This window comes from Crinia signifera, chromosome 19, assembly GCF_055691185.1.
Source record: "Crinia signifera chromosome 19, ASM5569118v1, whole genome shotgun sequence".
In the NCBI taxonomy this organism is placed as follows: domain Eukaryota; kingdom Metazoa; phylum Chordata; class Amphibia; order Anura; family Myobatrachidae; genus Crinia; species Crinia signifera.
The window spans coordinates 127,317,190-127,329,430 of NC_139226.1; the positions used below are offsets into that span (position 1 = coordinate 127,317,190).

Below are 12,241 nucleotides of genomic sequence, written 5' to 3' on the forward strand. Positions count from 1 at the left end.
CAGACACTAGACATATATATAGATGATATATAATTCCAAAGTGGGGAGAAATCACAATGACAAGCACACAGCAGAGTTCCAAAGACGACATGAAAGGATTCACACATCAGCAATTTTTTGTTAATTTCCCATCTCTTCTTTGTGAGCACATGGAGGATAACAAATGTTCGAGTCTGGCTAGTTGAAGTGAAGGGAAATGCAATTTAACTAGAGAGGCAGAGAAAGACTGACAGTTGGGCAGGTTTGATTTGTAGTAATTGTATTGTGGGTTAGGGTAATACAAACCACGGAAAGACCAATGCAATGAGGCCCCCATACACTTGTCCAATTTATTATCCAAGAAGTTGGACCTGATTGACTCGAGATTTATTATGTGCAGGAGCAGGGCCGTAACTAGGGGGGGGGCTGGGGGGTCACGCGCACCGGGTGCTGGAGGTGAGGGGCGCGCTGACAGGTATGTCCGTCCATCTCCTACTAGCGCGGCTGCAGGAAGCGCTGATGACTTCGAAAAGACTTGCCGGACGCTGATTGGCTGAATTCAGCCAATCAGCGTCCGGCAAGTCTTTTTGAAGTCATCAGCGCTTCCCGCCGCAGCGCTAGTAGGAGACGGACGAAGATGCGGCTGCGGGGTGAGCGGTGAGAGGACTGTGCGGGGAGGGGGGGGGTCTCCGGCGCCAGGGACAAGGCGTCAGTTGGTCGGTCCCCCCTGTCAGCTGCTAACTAAGCAGCGGGGAATAAACGCTGTGCGCATGCGCACAGCGTCTATTCCCGCAGCCAGGGGGCTGGGGGCATGGCTAGAGGCTCACAGAGCCTCTGGGTCATGCCCCCATAGCGGCAAAATGGGGGCGTGGCCTCGCGGGAGAGCAGCGATTATAGGCCACGCCCCCCCCCCCCCCCCGAAAATTTCAACGCGCCTCCGGCGCGCAGCAGCATCACTGGGAGGGGGGGGGGGCACCAAAAGACTGCCTTGCCCCGGGCGCCGGAAAGCCTAGTTTCGGCCCTGGCAGGAGGATTAATCTCTTGCAATCTCTTGGTTATACCCAATGGCACGGGATTGTGTATTGGGTCCTACACTTCAGACACATAAGATTTTTGACGGATTGGGTGGTGGGTTCTCCATACACACTGCCCGTTCAGTTAACTGCACAACTGGGTCCTGTTGAGCGGTGAATCACCAACGGCCCCTGGCGCGGGTGTACGAGTGTTGGCGGATCACCCGCAAACACAGCACATTTAGATATATTGGGCATAGTGTTGCATAGCCAATGCGATATGTCTATGAACTATGCTGATCACAGACACATTGCTAGTACACACTAGCCGATCACTAAAAGATATATTGGGCGACATATCTACCAGTGTGTACCAGCATTAGGGAGCATTGAGGACTGCTTTTGGGAACCTCTGCTGTAATTCATCTTTGGATCTCTACCTACTGTATATGGTCAGGATCAGACCTTTAGCAGATAGACTAGTCTTCTTACAGTACAATGGTTGGTCAATCAATCTGATAGAAATGACCAAATTAAATAAATTATCCTTGGTGTGGGAGGCCTTAAATGGTAATGAGCATCCTGATTACTCCGGGGAATTATTTATATTATTTCCAATTGATAAGATAGTCAGGGGAAAGTCCATATAAAACAATTACCCTAACTGACTGACTACTGAATTCATTTCTAAATTCTCCTGGGGCTGAGCTGAAATAACAGTAATTAGCGTATCCCATGTATTTGGCAGCTCTTTCCCTATTAAAAATCTTTAAATGAACACATGCTAATAATATACTCATAAACTCGCCATCTAGTATCCCCAGGACCACACTTTAAAGTTCAACAAAACTAAACCTTAACTTAATCTTAACCAACTAACTTATCTAATAAAAAAGACACGGACACAAAGTGCTGGCGTTTCAAAAATGAATGTAAAATTTATTTTTGACAATTAAACTATAACTATAAATGGTGGCGGCACCAAAGAACGGTCACTATAGAAAAGTGGGGGTTACAGATGACTACACATACACACCATCGCTGGTGATCACTCTCCCTTGGTCATCCACCTCGGCAGGTGGCTTGACCATTCCCCGGACAGAAGCATGGCCCATGACAAACGATGTCAAGGGAGAGTGCACCCCACTATCTACACACACACAAGATCTTAAAAGGATGACCGTTCTTTATCGCCGCCGAAGAAGAGAGAAATAGGGAAGGGTGGGTGGGGCTTCTCAGGACAGAGTGATCTCACATCTAGCATGTGATTTCCTTACCCTGTCTACATCCCTCCCGCTGCTCTGATAGGCCTTGTGCCCATCCTAATTAACATGTCACATGACACCTTCCAAGTGTGACCTGGCGAACCTATCAGCGGTTTATGCTCCCTCACTGCTTACTCCGCATTCGTGATTCTGTTCCACAACATGTAATTGTGAATTTCCCACGCATGAACGTTTCTTTAAATTACCACCAAGAAAGCCCTCTCCCCACATTACATGTTTTCTTATATGTAGTAGCAGCAATTAGGTAAACTTAATACGTCAAAGAGATCTTTATTAAAAACGTATAACGCAAATTATAACAAGAATATGTCCAGTATTGGCCTATTACAATAGGGATTCCTATAGTGCCAACAATATGGCAACAACTGAATATTGAGTGAGTGACGCTTCCGCTGTACTGAGCCGCACATTCCTTTTGTGTATAAACTAAGTACAGCCGTTCTTCCTCAGCTACTGAGAACTGAGTTGTGTAAGCCATTCTGCGCACACCTTGCTCTCTTCCCAGCATGTGCGGTGATGTTACTGCATACTGCAGCGCCGCACTCCCAGCTGGTCACGGACAGCGCATGCTTTTACTTCTAGTCATTGCTGTAACTAGATATTTTGGTGCCCTATTCCAGAAAAGGAACTGGTGCCCCCCCCTCCCCCCCATACCTGAAAAAAAGGGACAGTGCGCATCAAAAATTTAGGGGCGTGGCTTTATGGGGAAGGGGCATAGTCAGACATTAGTGCCACTTCACATTACACCACAGTGTTATCTATTTTATACACAATACCACATAGTGGACCTTATTCTGGTCCATGCATTGCACACCCATACAAATTTGCAGTGTGCAAATGGCCAAGGCAAACAGAATATTCACTGGGAACTCGCACACAACAATGCGGGTGGGGGGGGGAGTGGGGAGGCAGGCCGGGGGATGCAGCCATGGGAACTCCCGGCATCTAGCGTCTATTCACCACTGCTCAGCGGGTGACAGGGGGGACTCTCAACTGGCCCCCTCCCCACCGCGGGACACTGCCGGCCCCAGGCGGGATACGGCAGTATTCCCCAAAAAATGTACATTCCCATGGAAAGCGGGACAGTTGGGAGCTATGGCAGTGGAGTATATAGAGCAGGTCGGATACAGTGCAGGATATACAGTAGTGTGGGTTGGATAAAGTGTGTGCTGGATACAATGTAGGATGGATACAGTGCAGTTGGATACAGTGCAGTTGGATACAGTGCAGGGTATAGTGTGGGTTGGATAAAGTGCGTGCTGGATACAGTGCAGTTGGATACAGTGCGGAATACAGAATAGTGCAGGTTGGATACAGGGCGGGCTATACGGGGGTTGGATACAGATAATACAGGGTGAGCTGAAGTACAATTACTGTGATACCGGGTGTTGGTGGTGTCGACAGTACAGGGGGGGCAGTAATGTACTCAGTTCGAGGGAGACAACAGTGTCAGCAGTGCTGGCAACGCAGAGTGGCGGTTGTGTCAGCACTGTCGGCATTGCGGGGTGGCAGATTAGTGGCAGGGAAAGGGCAGCAGCAGATTTGAAATCAATGGCAAACTGCTATTTGGCTGAGAGCTCTGACACACGTAACATTAGGGGCAAGCGACATATGTAACACCAATGAGCATTATGACAGCCTCCCTGGCTATAGCTATCAATGGGATTCAGAAAACGCTGTGGTGGGGTGCAGCACCGGTGACATCACCATACCCTAAGCAGATAGGGCCAGGACGCACTGTACTGGCCCTATCTGCTCAGGGTGTGGTGCGCAGTTTGTTAACTCCTCTGATGCAGGGACTGATGTGAATGATCTCTGTAAAAGCCCTTAAGGAATATGTGTGCCTATTTACATGTATGTGTGTGGGCGCATTTCGTTTCTACACAAGAGCTCAGAAAGATTATTTCCGCTGCTAAACATGCTGCACATGTAACTCTACTGCTCTCTCCCGCACTAGTGTAATACATTCCTCCACACGCACTGTACACGGGAAACAAGAGTGTCACCTGTCCGACAGTCGGGATTCCATGTCAGTATAAAGACATCGAAATCCCGACTGCCGGTACTTAAACAGAGCACAAAGTAGCCCTACTGTCTGCACTCCCCTCAGGTTCTATTCTCCCACTATAGGGGTCGTGGACCCCCACGAGGGAGAATAGCCCCTGTCAGTTGGGATTCCGATGTTGGTATACTGACCGTCGGGCCTTCCCCTTCACACATCTATCTGTGTGTGCATGTCACATACGCTATAAAAAAACAATACAGTGAATGTCTTTAAGTGTAATGCTTCCATTGCGTAATACTGCCCTCTAGAGTCTAAAACTGAATTCTAATGAAATGTACATTATATCCAAATATTTAGTTGCGTTTAAATAATAAAATAATCTTATCGATTTTAAGTAGGCATGATTGCTTGGCATTCAAATTCAGTGCCTGAGATACTGTAGGACACAAACTTTGTTTCATGTTTTAAAACCTTGTTTCATGCACAAATAAAATCTATTTGTGTGTATTTCAAGATACCTCATTCAAATATAAAAATATTCCGAAATACGGAATAATCGTTATCTAAAATTCTTCTGTTCCTGAGCATTTTGGATAAGGGATACTCAACCTGTAGTTCAGAAAGGGGTTTCTGAGGGATATTTTTTACAATATTGTCTAGTGTGTACACTCAATATCGTTAACCAGAGGCGGAACTACCATTGGTGCAGCAGGTGCATTGCACCGGGGCCCCTGAAGACTAAGGGGCCCACTTCTGACACCCACTGCTGTGTGGCATATTGTGAACTTGGATGGAAGGGAATAGGAGGGCCCAAAAATGCAGTTTTGCACCTGAGCCAACCACTCGTAAGTTCCGACACTGTCGTTAACGATATGTGGTGAGTGTCTGCTGAACATGCAAGTCAATTTCGCTATATAGCCAAAAATCTGCATGTTCAGCGGGTCCCAGTGATGTCACTGAACGATATAGTTGACCAATATTCAGTGTGTATGCTCAACATCATTTACCCAGGAATTCAGAGAAAACACTGATGCTATTGAATTGAACACCATTCATATCATATAGTGTGTATGGGCATTACGACGGTCATCACTGTTGTACCTATCTGTATAATCTCTCTAAAAAGTAAGTAGTCTATACTTTGGGGATGTGGATCACACAGTTACTGTACATTCTACCTCTCAGTGATGGCTAGGTTGCATGTGGTCATTTTGCATATGTTGTATCGCATGCGATCCCATTTATCGCTGCAGGATACAATACAATGACATACGATTTGACACTATTCACACGAGTTATCGCCCGATGTGTTGGTATCATGTAAAAAAGTGGTAAATTGTTACAAGAAGCTACACTATAATGATTCTCTCTAAAAAAACAAAGAACGATCGCTCCTCACCACTAATTGTTGCAAAGATTGTTTACTAAAGAATAGCTGTGCCATAAACATAGAACTTCAGTGATCACAAGGTTTAAGCCCAAAAGCAGAATATATTACAGACCAGCATTATATATACTGTATATTTTTAATTAATACTTTAGTTTAAACACATTCCAGCCACTTCCCCATGGAACTGCTGAAGCCATTAGTATTGGTCGCAGCGCTTTCCTGTCCTCAGGATTTACCAACGGTTTATGTTTTCAGGCAACCCTTGGATCTATGGGTGCCGGACAGTGTCCCGACAGTCGGGATCTCGACGGTCATTACCCCGATGTTGGGACCATGGGGGTCCACGACCCCCATAGAGGGAGAGTACCGTGCCCACAGCGTGGCGAGCACAGCGAGTCCTCAAGAGGCTTTGTTGAGCTCGCCCGCTGTCGACCTCAGGCTAATGTCTGTCGGGACCGTATACCACACCCGGATCTATAGTAGGAATGAATGTATTAGGTTTGAAAATGTGACAGTTAGTAATGACTACAGCTGTGCAGCAGCTAGGTGATTTGGGTCATGTGACAGTTAGTAATGACTACAGCTGTGCACCAGCTAGGTGATCTGGAAAACGTGGATCGTTGGTAGATTGCGAGGATCGGTTTAGCTATCCAAGAATTACAGTCTATATATTAGTGGGAGCACAGCTATATAACATATAAGTAGTATAATATGAGGAATTGGTGGGCAGGCCAATATCACTGGCCAATGATATACCAACAACCTCTTATTATATAATGTAATGATCGCGTAGTGCAGTGGTTCCCAAACTGTGTGCCGTGGCTCACTGGGGTGCCGCGGGACACATGCAGGGGTGCCCTGGGATGGTGGTCCATGACCAACTCAAAATATGAATGGTTAGTTAGTTATGAGCAAAACCAGTGCAGGTGGCTGCCAATCATAAAAGGTGTACAAACAGAAGCAAATCCTGCACTTTACAACATAACTGACCCTAAGAATCGCATATAAACCCAATCTAATGAATTATATTTTTGGCCTAGGGGTGCCGCAAATAATTTTTGGATACTCTAGGGTGCCGTGATTCAAAAAAGATTGGGAACCCCTGGCGTAGTGCATTTGCACCCTCTCTCTCTCTCTGTGTGTGTAAACCATTTTATTGTCAGCAGATGGCAACTTTCATTACTGAGGGTGTGCAATTTAGAGCCACTGTTCCCTACTATGTATATGTGTAGCAATACACACCTGAGGTTTGAGAATGCCTCATCTAGATTAGCACCCCTCCCCCACCACCCTCTATGTTTTTAAGCAGAGAACCAGCATGGACTGCACTGAGACAGAGGCAATTATTCCAAGTAGGGATGGCCGTTGACCATCAATGATGAGAAAACATCTATGGTTTATGGCCGATGTCAAATAGTTTTGACATCGATGGGGGAGAACCAGATAGTTTCCCACCATCAGGCTTAACTGAATAGTTTTGTTCTTCTTTTTTCATCTAGGGGCCCGGACACTGAGCACAGCTCAGACCCCGACACCCATGAAGCCCCACCCCTGTATTTTGATTGGCCCAGAGGCCAATCTTTCAAAGCAAATGGATGACCATCGATATGTAAAAGCATCGATGGTCATCCATTGCATACTTATACACCATCGATGGTCAGTTGCACTTTTGCCATCGATGGCAAAGGCAACGATGGCCATCCCTAATTCCAAGTAAGTCCTATTTATTTGTATATAGTGCCAGAAAATTTGGGGTCTGCATCTGGGCGTGGGGCCCCCGGGCTGCTCTGGCTGGACTGTCTTTTATAATTTTACCACTTTACTATCACTATTTTCTATTGTGATGCCCTGGGGGGGGGGGGGGGGGTCCTTAGCTGGATCATGTTTCGGGCTTCCCTGCGCCCCAGGTGGTGACCCCATAGCGTTAGGGACCTGCTCGACAAGAGGTGACCTGGACGATTGGTGGGCAGGTGAATATCACTGGCCAATGATATACCAACAACCTCTTATTATATAATGTAATGATCGCATAGTGCATTTGCACCCTCTCTCTCTGTGTAAACCATTTTATTCTCAGCAGATGGCACCTTTCATTACTGAGGGTGTGCGAATTAGAGCCACTTTTCCCTAATATGAGGAACAGACAGGGCCGGCGCCACCACTAGGCAGGTTTAGGCATTTGCCACTGGAGGGCGGTAGTGAGCCACAGGAGCAGCAGCAGCAAGAAAGTTCCCGCAGAGGAGAGCAGGAGAAAGGAAGCTGGACCCTGCCAAGAACTTATTGAGCTATTCGGTGAGGGATTCGGTTGACGTTTGATAGGAGGATACGTGGGCGGGGGTGGGGGTCTAAGGATGCACACCCTATTTATATGAGGTGCTATCATGCTGGGACTTGTAGTTCTGCAAAGAAAAACACATGGTGCAGATGCACACTCCATAATATTAATCAATAATAGAGGTTCTTGGTATATTCATTGGCCAAGAAATATTTGCCCACCAACCAACTTCACGGTGACCTCATGTCTGGTGGGTCCCTAATACTAGGTTTGAATCTGGGGAGTGGAATCCCAAAAAAGGTGAAAAGCTAAGCTAAAAGTGGTAATAAGAAAGTAGCAGAAGCTGGAGGTTAAAAGGTGAAGTGCTAGAAAGTATAATATTAGTGGAAAATAAATAGTGCTAAATAAATGTTAGGGTGTGCCACCCCGAAAGCAACTCAGCCACACCAACCCAATGGGAGCCGCGCCCCAAATCCACCCCCAAGCTTCTGCTTCTTTCATATTAATACATTTATAACTTAGTTTTTTACTTGTGTGCTGCCCTGGGGTGACTGGCTTATGCCGGCCTTTTTGGGGTTCTGCGCCCCAGATTCAAACTTACTATTAGGAACCCACCATAAATGAGGTCACCATGAAGCTGGTTGGTAGGCAAATATTTCTTGGCCAATGAATATACCAAGAACCTCTATTATTGATTAATACTATGGAGTGTGCTTCTGCACCATGTTTTTTTTTTTATAGGAGGATACTACAGATTAATTCTGTACACGGCTAAACTATAACATGACTCACTATCTGTATAGAATCCTATCAGCATGGGGGGAGAGGGGGGGGGGCATAACACTGTCAGGTCATTGTTACCCTAAATTGGTTGGCTCATTCCCACCAATATCACCGTTACAGTATAAATAAATACCCAAGTCTCACCATTGCTATGAGCTGCAGAAAGCAAAATTCTGAGATTATTCCGCAGCATAACTTAAAAGAAAACATTCCAGGCTGACTTTTATTTCAATAGGTGCTAAAACATTTTATGTATCGTTAGTATGAGAGAATAATATATTTCATAGTTGTCAGGACAGACAGTGCTTTACCTAGCACATTAGTTATGCATTTTAAAAACATTCTCCGTGTGCTTTTGATGAATTGTGCTTTTAACAATACACTCTACCTGTACTGGCAGGGTGCATTAACGCATGATAAATGCATGATGGCCCTGTTCTTAACCATTTTCGGAGGCAATGGAGAGCGAACCCAGAACCACTGACCCTAGTCTTAATGCTATTTTTTGAGTCATCAAAGGCTGAAAAGTGCATTTGGTGTAAATCAGAACTAAAGGAGGCATCTCTTACAATGGACACATACGGGCCTTATTTCTGGCTGTATTTCATTGTGTGCGGCACAAACAGACTTCAAATCCACCTATTGTTCCAGTGCATAATATTATATCAAATCTAGTATCCGTATATTATTGAACATTTACTATAAATATGCTTTAAGAAACTTTTCTCCAAGGTAATCCACACCGTAAAAAAATGAGTTCCACTCACCTTACCACTGATGTCATTAATTGCTACATGTACAAAGATGGATGCCTCTTCCATACCTTCCAGGTAGACATGCCGATAACCTATAGGAGACATGTGGGATTAATGCATAGCCTGTCGGTCATCGGGAATGTGCATGTATTGTGGGTCATATATGGGCTAGACTCCAACAACAGCGACAGGGTTATACTAAAAGTAATTACCTGGCATCATGCTACTAAATGCAAGTGTTCTCTGCCCAATAAAGTCCCGGCCAATTGGATCATGATCCCAGACGAGGAACCGGATTAGGGAGACCTCCGGCATGTGCACAGTGAACACCAATGTCTCCTCCCACATTGGATTAAAGCCTACAGATATAAGACAAGTTTACAGATATCTCTCAGACTGTATTGCTTTTATGTAAGTAGTACACTTGGCGCAGTGGCGTAAGTTTATCCAAGTTGCCCGGAGGCAAGATAAGTATTTGTGCCCCCCCAAATAGCTCAATCAGTAAGGTGTCTGTCTCCAGTAAGGTCATGGGATCTAATACAGGGTGTGATAGTTGCAAAAATGATGTTAGAAGGGGGAGTCAGCCACATTAGCAATATCAACTGCTTTCAATTAACTGATTCAAACTTGATGGGGGGGAGAGGTGCCCCCTTGGGAGCAGGAGCCCGGCGGCAGATGACTCCATTGCCTCCCAGAGTTCTGCCTCTGACTTGGCGGCTGTTCCCTACATATCTGCTTCTATGCTGTATCCTCTATAATGTAATTCTTGTACGTATTATGACAAATAGACTATTTATCAGGTTAAATCCGGCCTGATCACATTGAAAAGAGTTGGATGTTACATAAAATGAGATAGGTAACTACTCCCTAGTAGCACCAAATGCTAGCTTGCCAGGAGAACCCAATGGCTGTGTTTAAAAGGACTCATCCACCAATCTATTTTATGTTGGAAATATTATTAAATTATCCCCTTGGTTATTGGTGAAGAGTGACTGATTACAAGGGATACGGTCATTTGATCTACAGCAAGTTGGTCAACAATCGCTAGGTCGACATGGGTCAAGGTCGACATGGCTTTAGGTAGACAGGTCATTAGGTCGACATGGGGTATTTGACTGTTTTTTTTTTGACCCGACATGTGCCAACAGGCGGTATTTCATGCCCTACCATCCACTAGTGCACGGTGGGAGAATAAAATAGTGTAGCGAGGCACCGTGCCCGAAGCATGGCGAGTGCAGTGAGACATGCGAGGGGACAAGGTGCACTTTAACCAGTGTTCATGTCGACTGTGCCGACATTCGGGTCAAAAACCAGGGAATAACCCCATGTCGACCTTTTGACTGTCTACCTAATGCGTGTGTCGACATAATGACCTGTCGACATAATGACCTGTCGACCTAGAACCATGTCGACCTAGAACCATGTCGACCTAATGGTGTCGACCATCTTGCTGTAGACCAAATAATCCCATTCCGGTTACAACATTGTGCACACCAAATTATAACTATAATTAAGCAATGTGTTATGTGTTCTGATTGTGCACATAACCAGCGGCGTAACTATAGCACCGCAGCCCCCGCCACCGCGGGGGGGGGGGGCGCTGTGCATGTGTGGGGGCCGGGGGCTGCGGTGCTATAGTTTTACCCCCCCCCCCCCTAATCCCCCACAGACTTACCTATCTCGCTGGTCCCGGCGGCTCCGTTCTTCTGCTGAGGACCACCACAAAATGGCCGCCCCCATATAGCACACAGTTCTCTGAAACTGTCTGCTGTATGGGGCGGCCATTTTGTGGTGGTCCTCAGCAGAAGAAGAACGGAGCCGCCGGGACCAGCGCGATAGGAAAGGCTGCAGGGGATGGGGGGGGGTTGCATGGGCGGCGGGGGATTGGGGGTGCGGGGCGGCGGCGGGGGGGGGGGGCGACCCCCCCTAACGGCGGGGGGGCGCCTAAAACTTAGTTACGCCACTGCACCTAACACATTCACTGGAGAATGCACGCACTACACTAGCAGTGTCAAAAAAAACACATTTAGAAAAACAATCCTAAAATCTGACTTACTCAAACATAAATGTTAGCATTGCCTATATAGATCACGGCTTACCGTTGTCATCCACAACACGAGTTTGTTCTTTGGAGCAGTCTACAGGCAAACCAATTAGCTCAACTTCTACAAAGGGATCAATAATCTACAATATGAACACAAAATCCATTACAGTAGGATGTTAAAATCTGTGACAAGTTTTAGTTATTAGTATTACTGATAATAATAACTGGGGATAACCAAGGCTGCACCTGCCAGGAAAGCATCTTTGAATCATTTAGGCTGTAGTGTATTCAATATACAAAGACACAATAGGTTTGTACTTCAAAATAAGGTCACCTTTATATTTATTTACTAACAGTTTCTTATATATCGCATACATATTCCGCAGCGGTTTACAGAGAATAGTTGAACAATCACAACAGTCCCTGCTCCAGTGGAGCTTACAATCTATATTCCCTACCACATATACACGCACACACAGACAAACATTCTAGGGTTAATTTTTGTTGGAAGCCAGTTAACCTACCAGTATATTTTTTTAAATGTGGGAGGAAACCGGAGTACCCGGAAAAAACCCACACAAACACGGGGAGAATATACAAACTCCACACAGTTAGAGCCATGGTGGGAATGGAACCCATGACCTCAGTGCTGTGAGGGAGTAATGCTAACCATTACACCATCCATACTGCCACAATATATATATTTATATA

At 45.8% G+C, this 12,241-nt stretch overlaps 1 protein-coding gene across 10 annotated transcripts in view; it reads right to left on the bottom strand.

Annotated features, from left to right (window-relative positions):
• The window catches only part of PLCH2 (phospholipase C eta 2), a 595,308-nt gene that overhangs the window by 33,606 nt on the left and 549,461 nt on the right, over window positions 1–12,241 (bottom strand). For all 10 annotated transcript variants that reach the window (XM_083163311.1, XM_083163313.1, XM_083163310.1 and 7 more), the window contains 3 exons: window positions 11,586–11,670; window positions 9,699–9,845; window positions 9,499–9,578 (listed from right to left, as the gene is read on the bottom strand). In XM_083163311.1, the coding sequence (XP_083019437.1) occupies window positions 9,499–9,578; window positions 9,699–9,845; window positions 11,586–11,670 (312 nt within the window). The remainder of the gene's footprint in view (window positions 1–9,498; window positions 9,579–9,698; window positions 9,846–11,585; window positions 11,671–12,241) is intronic.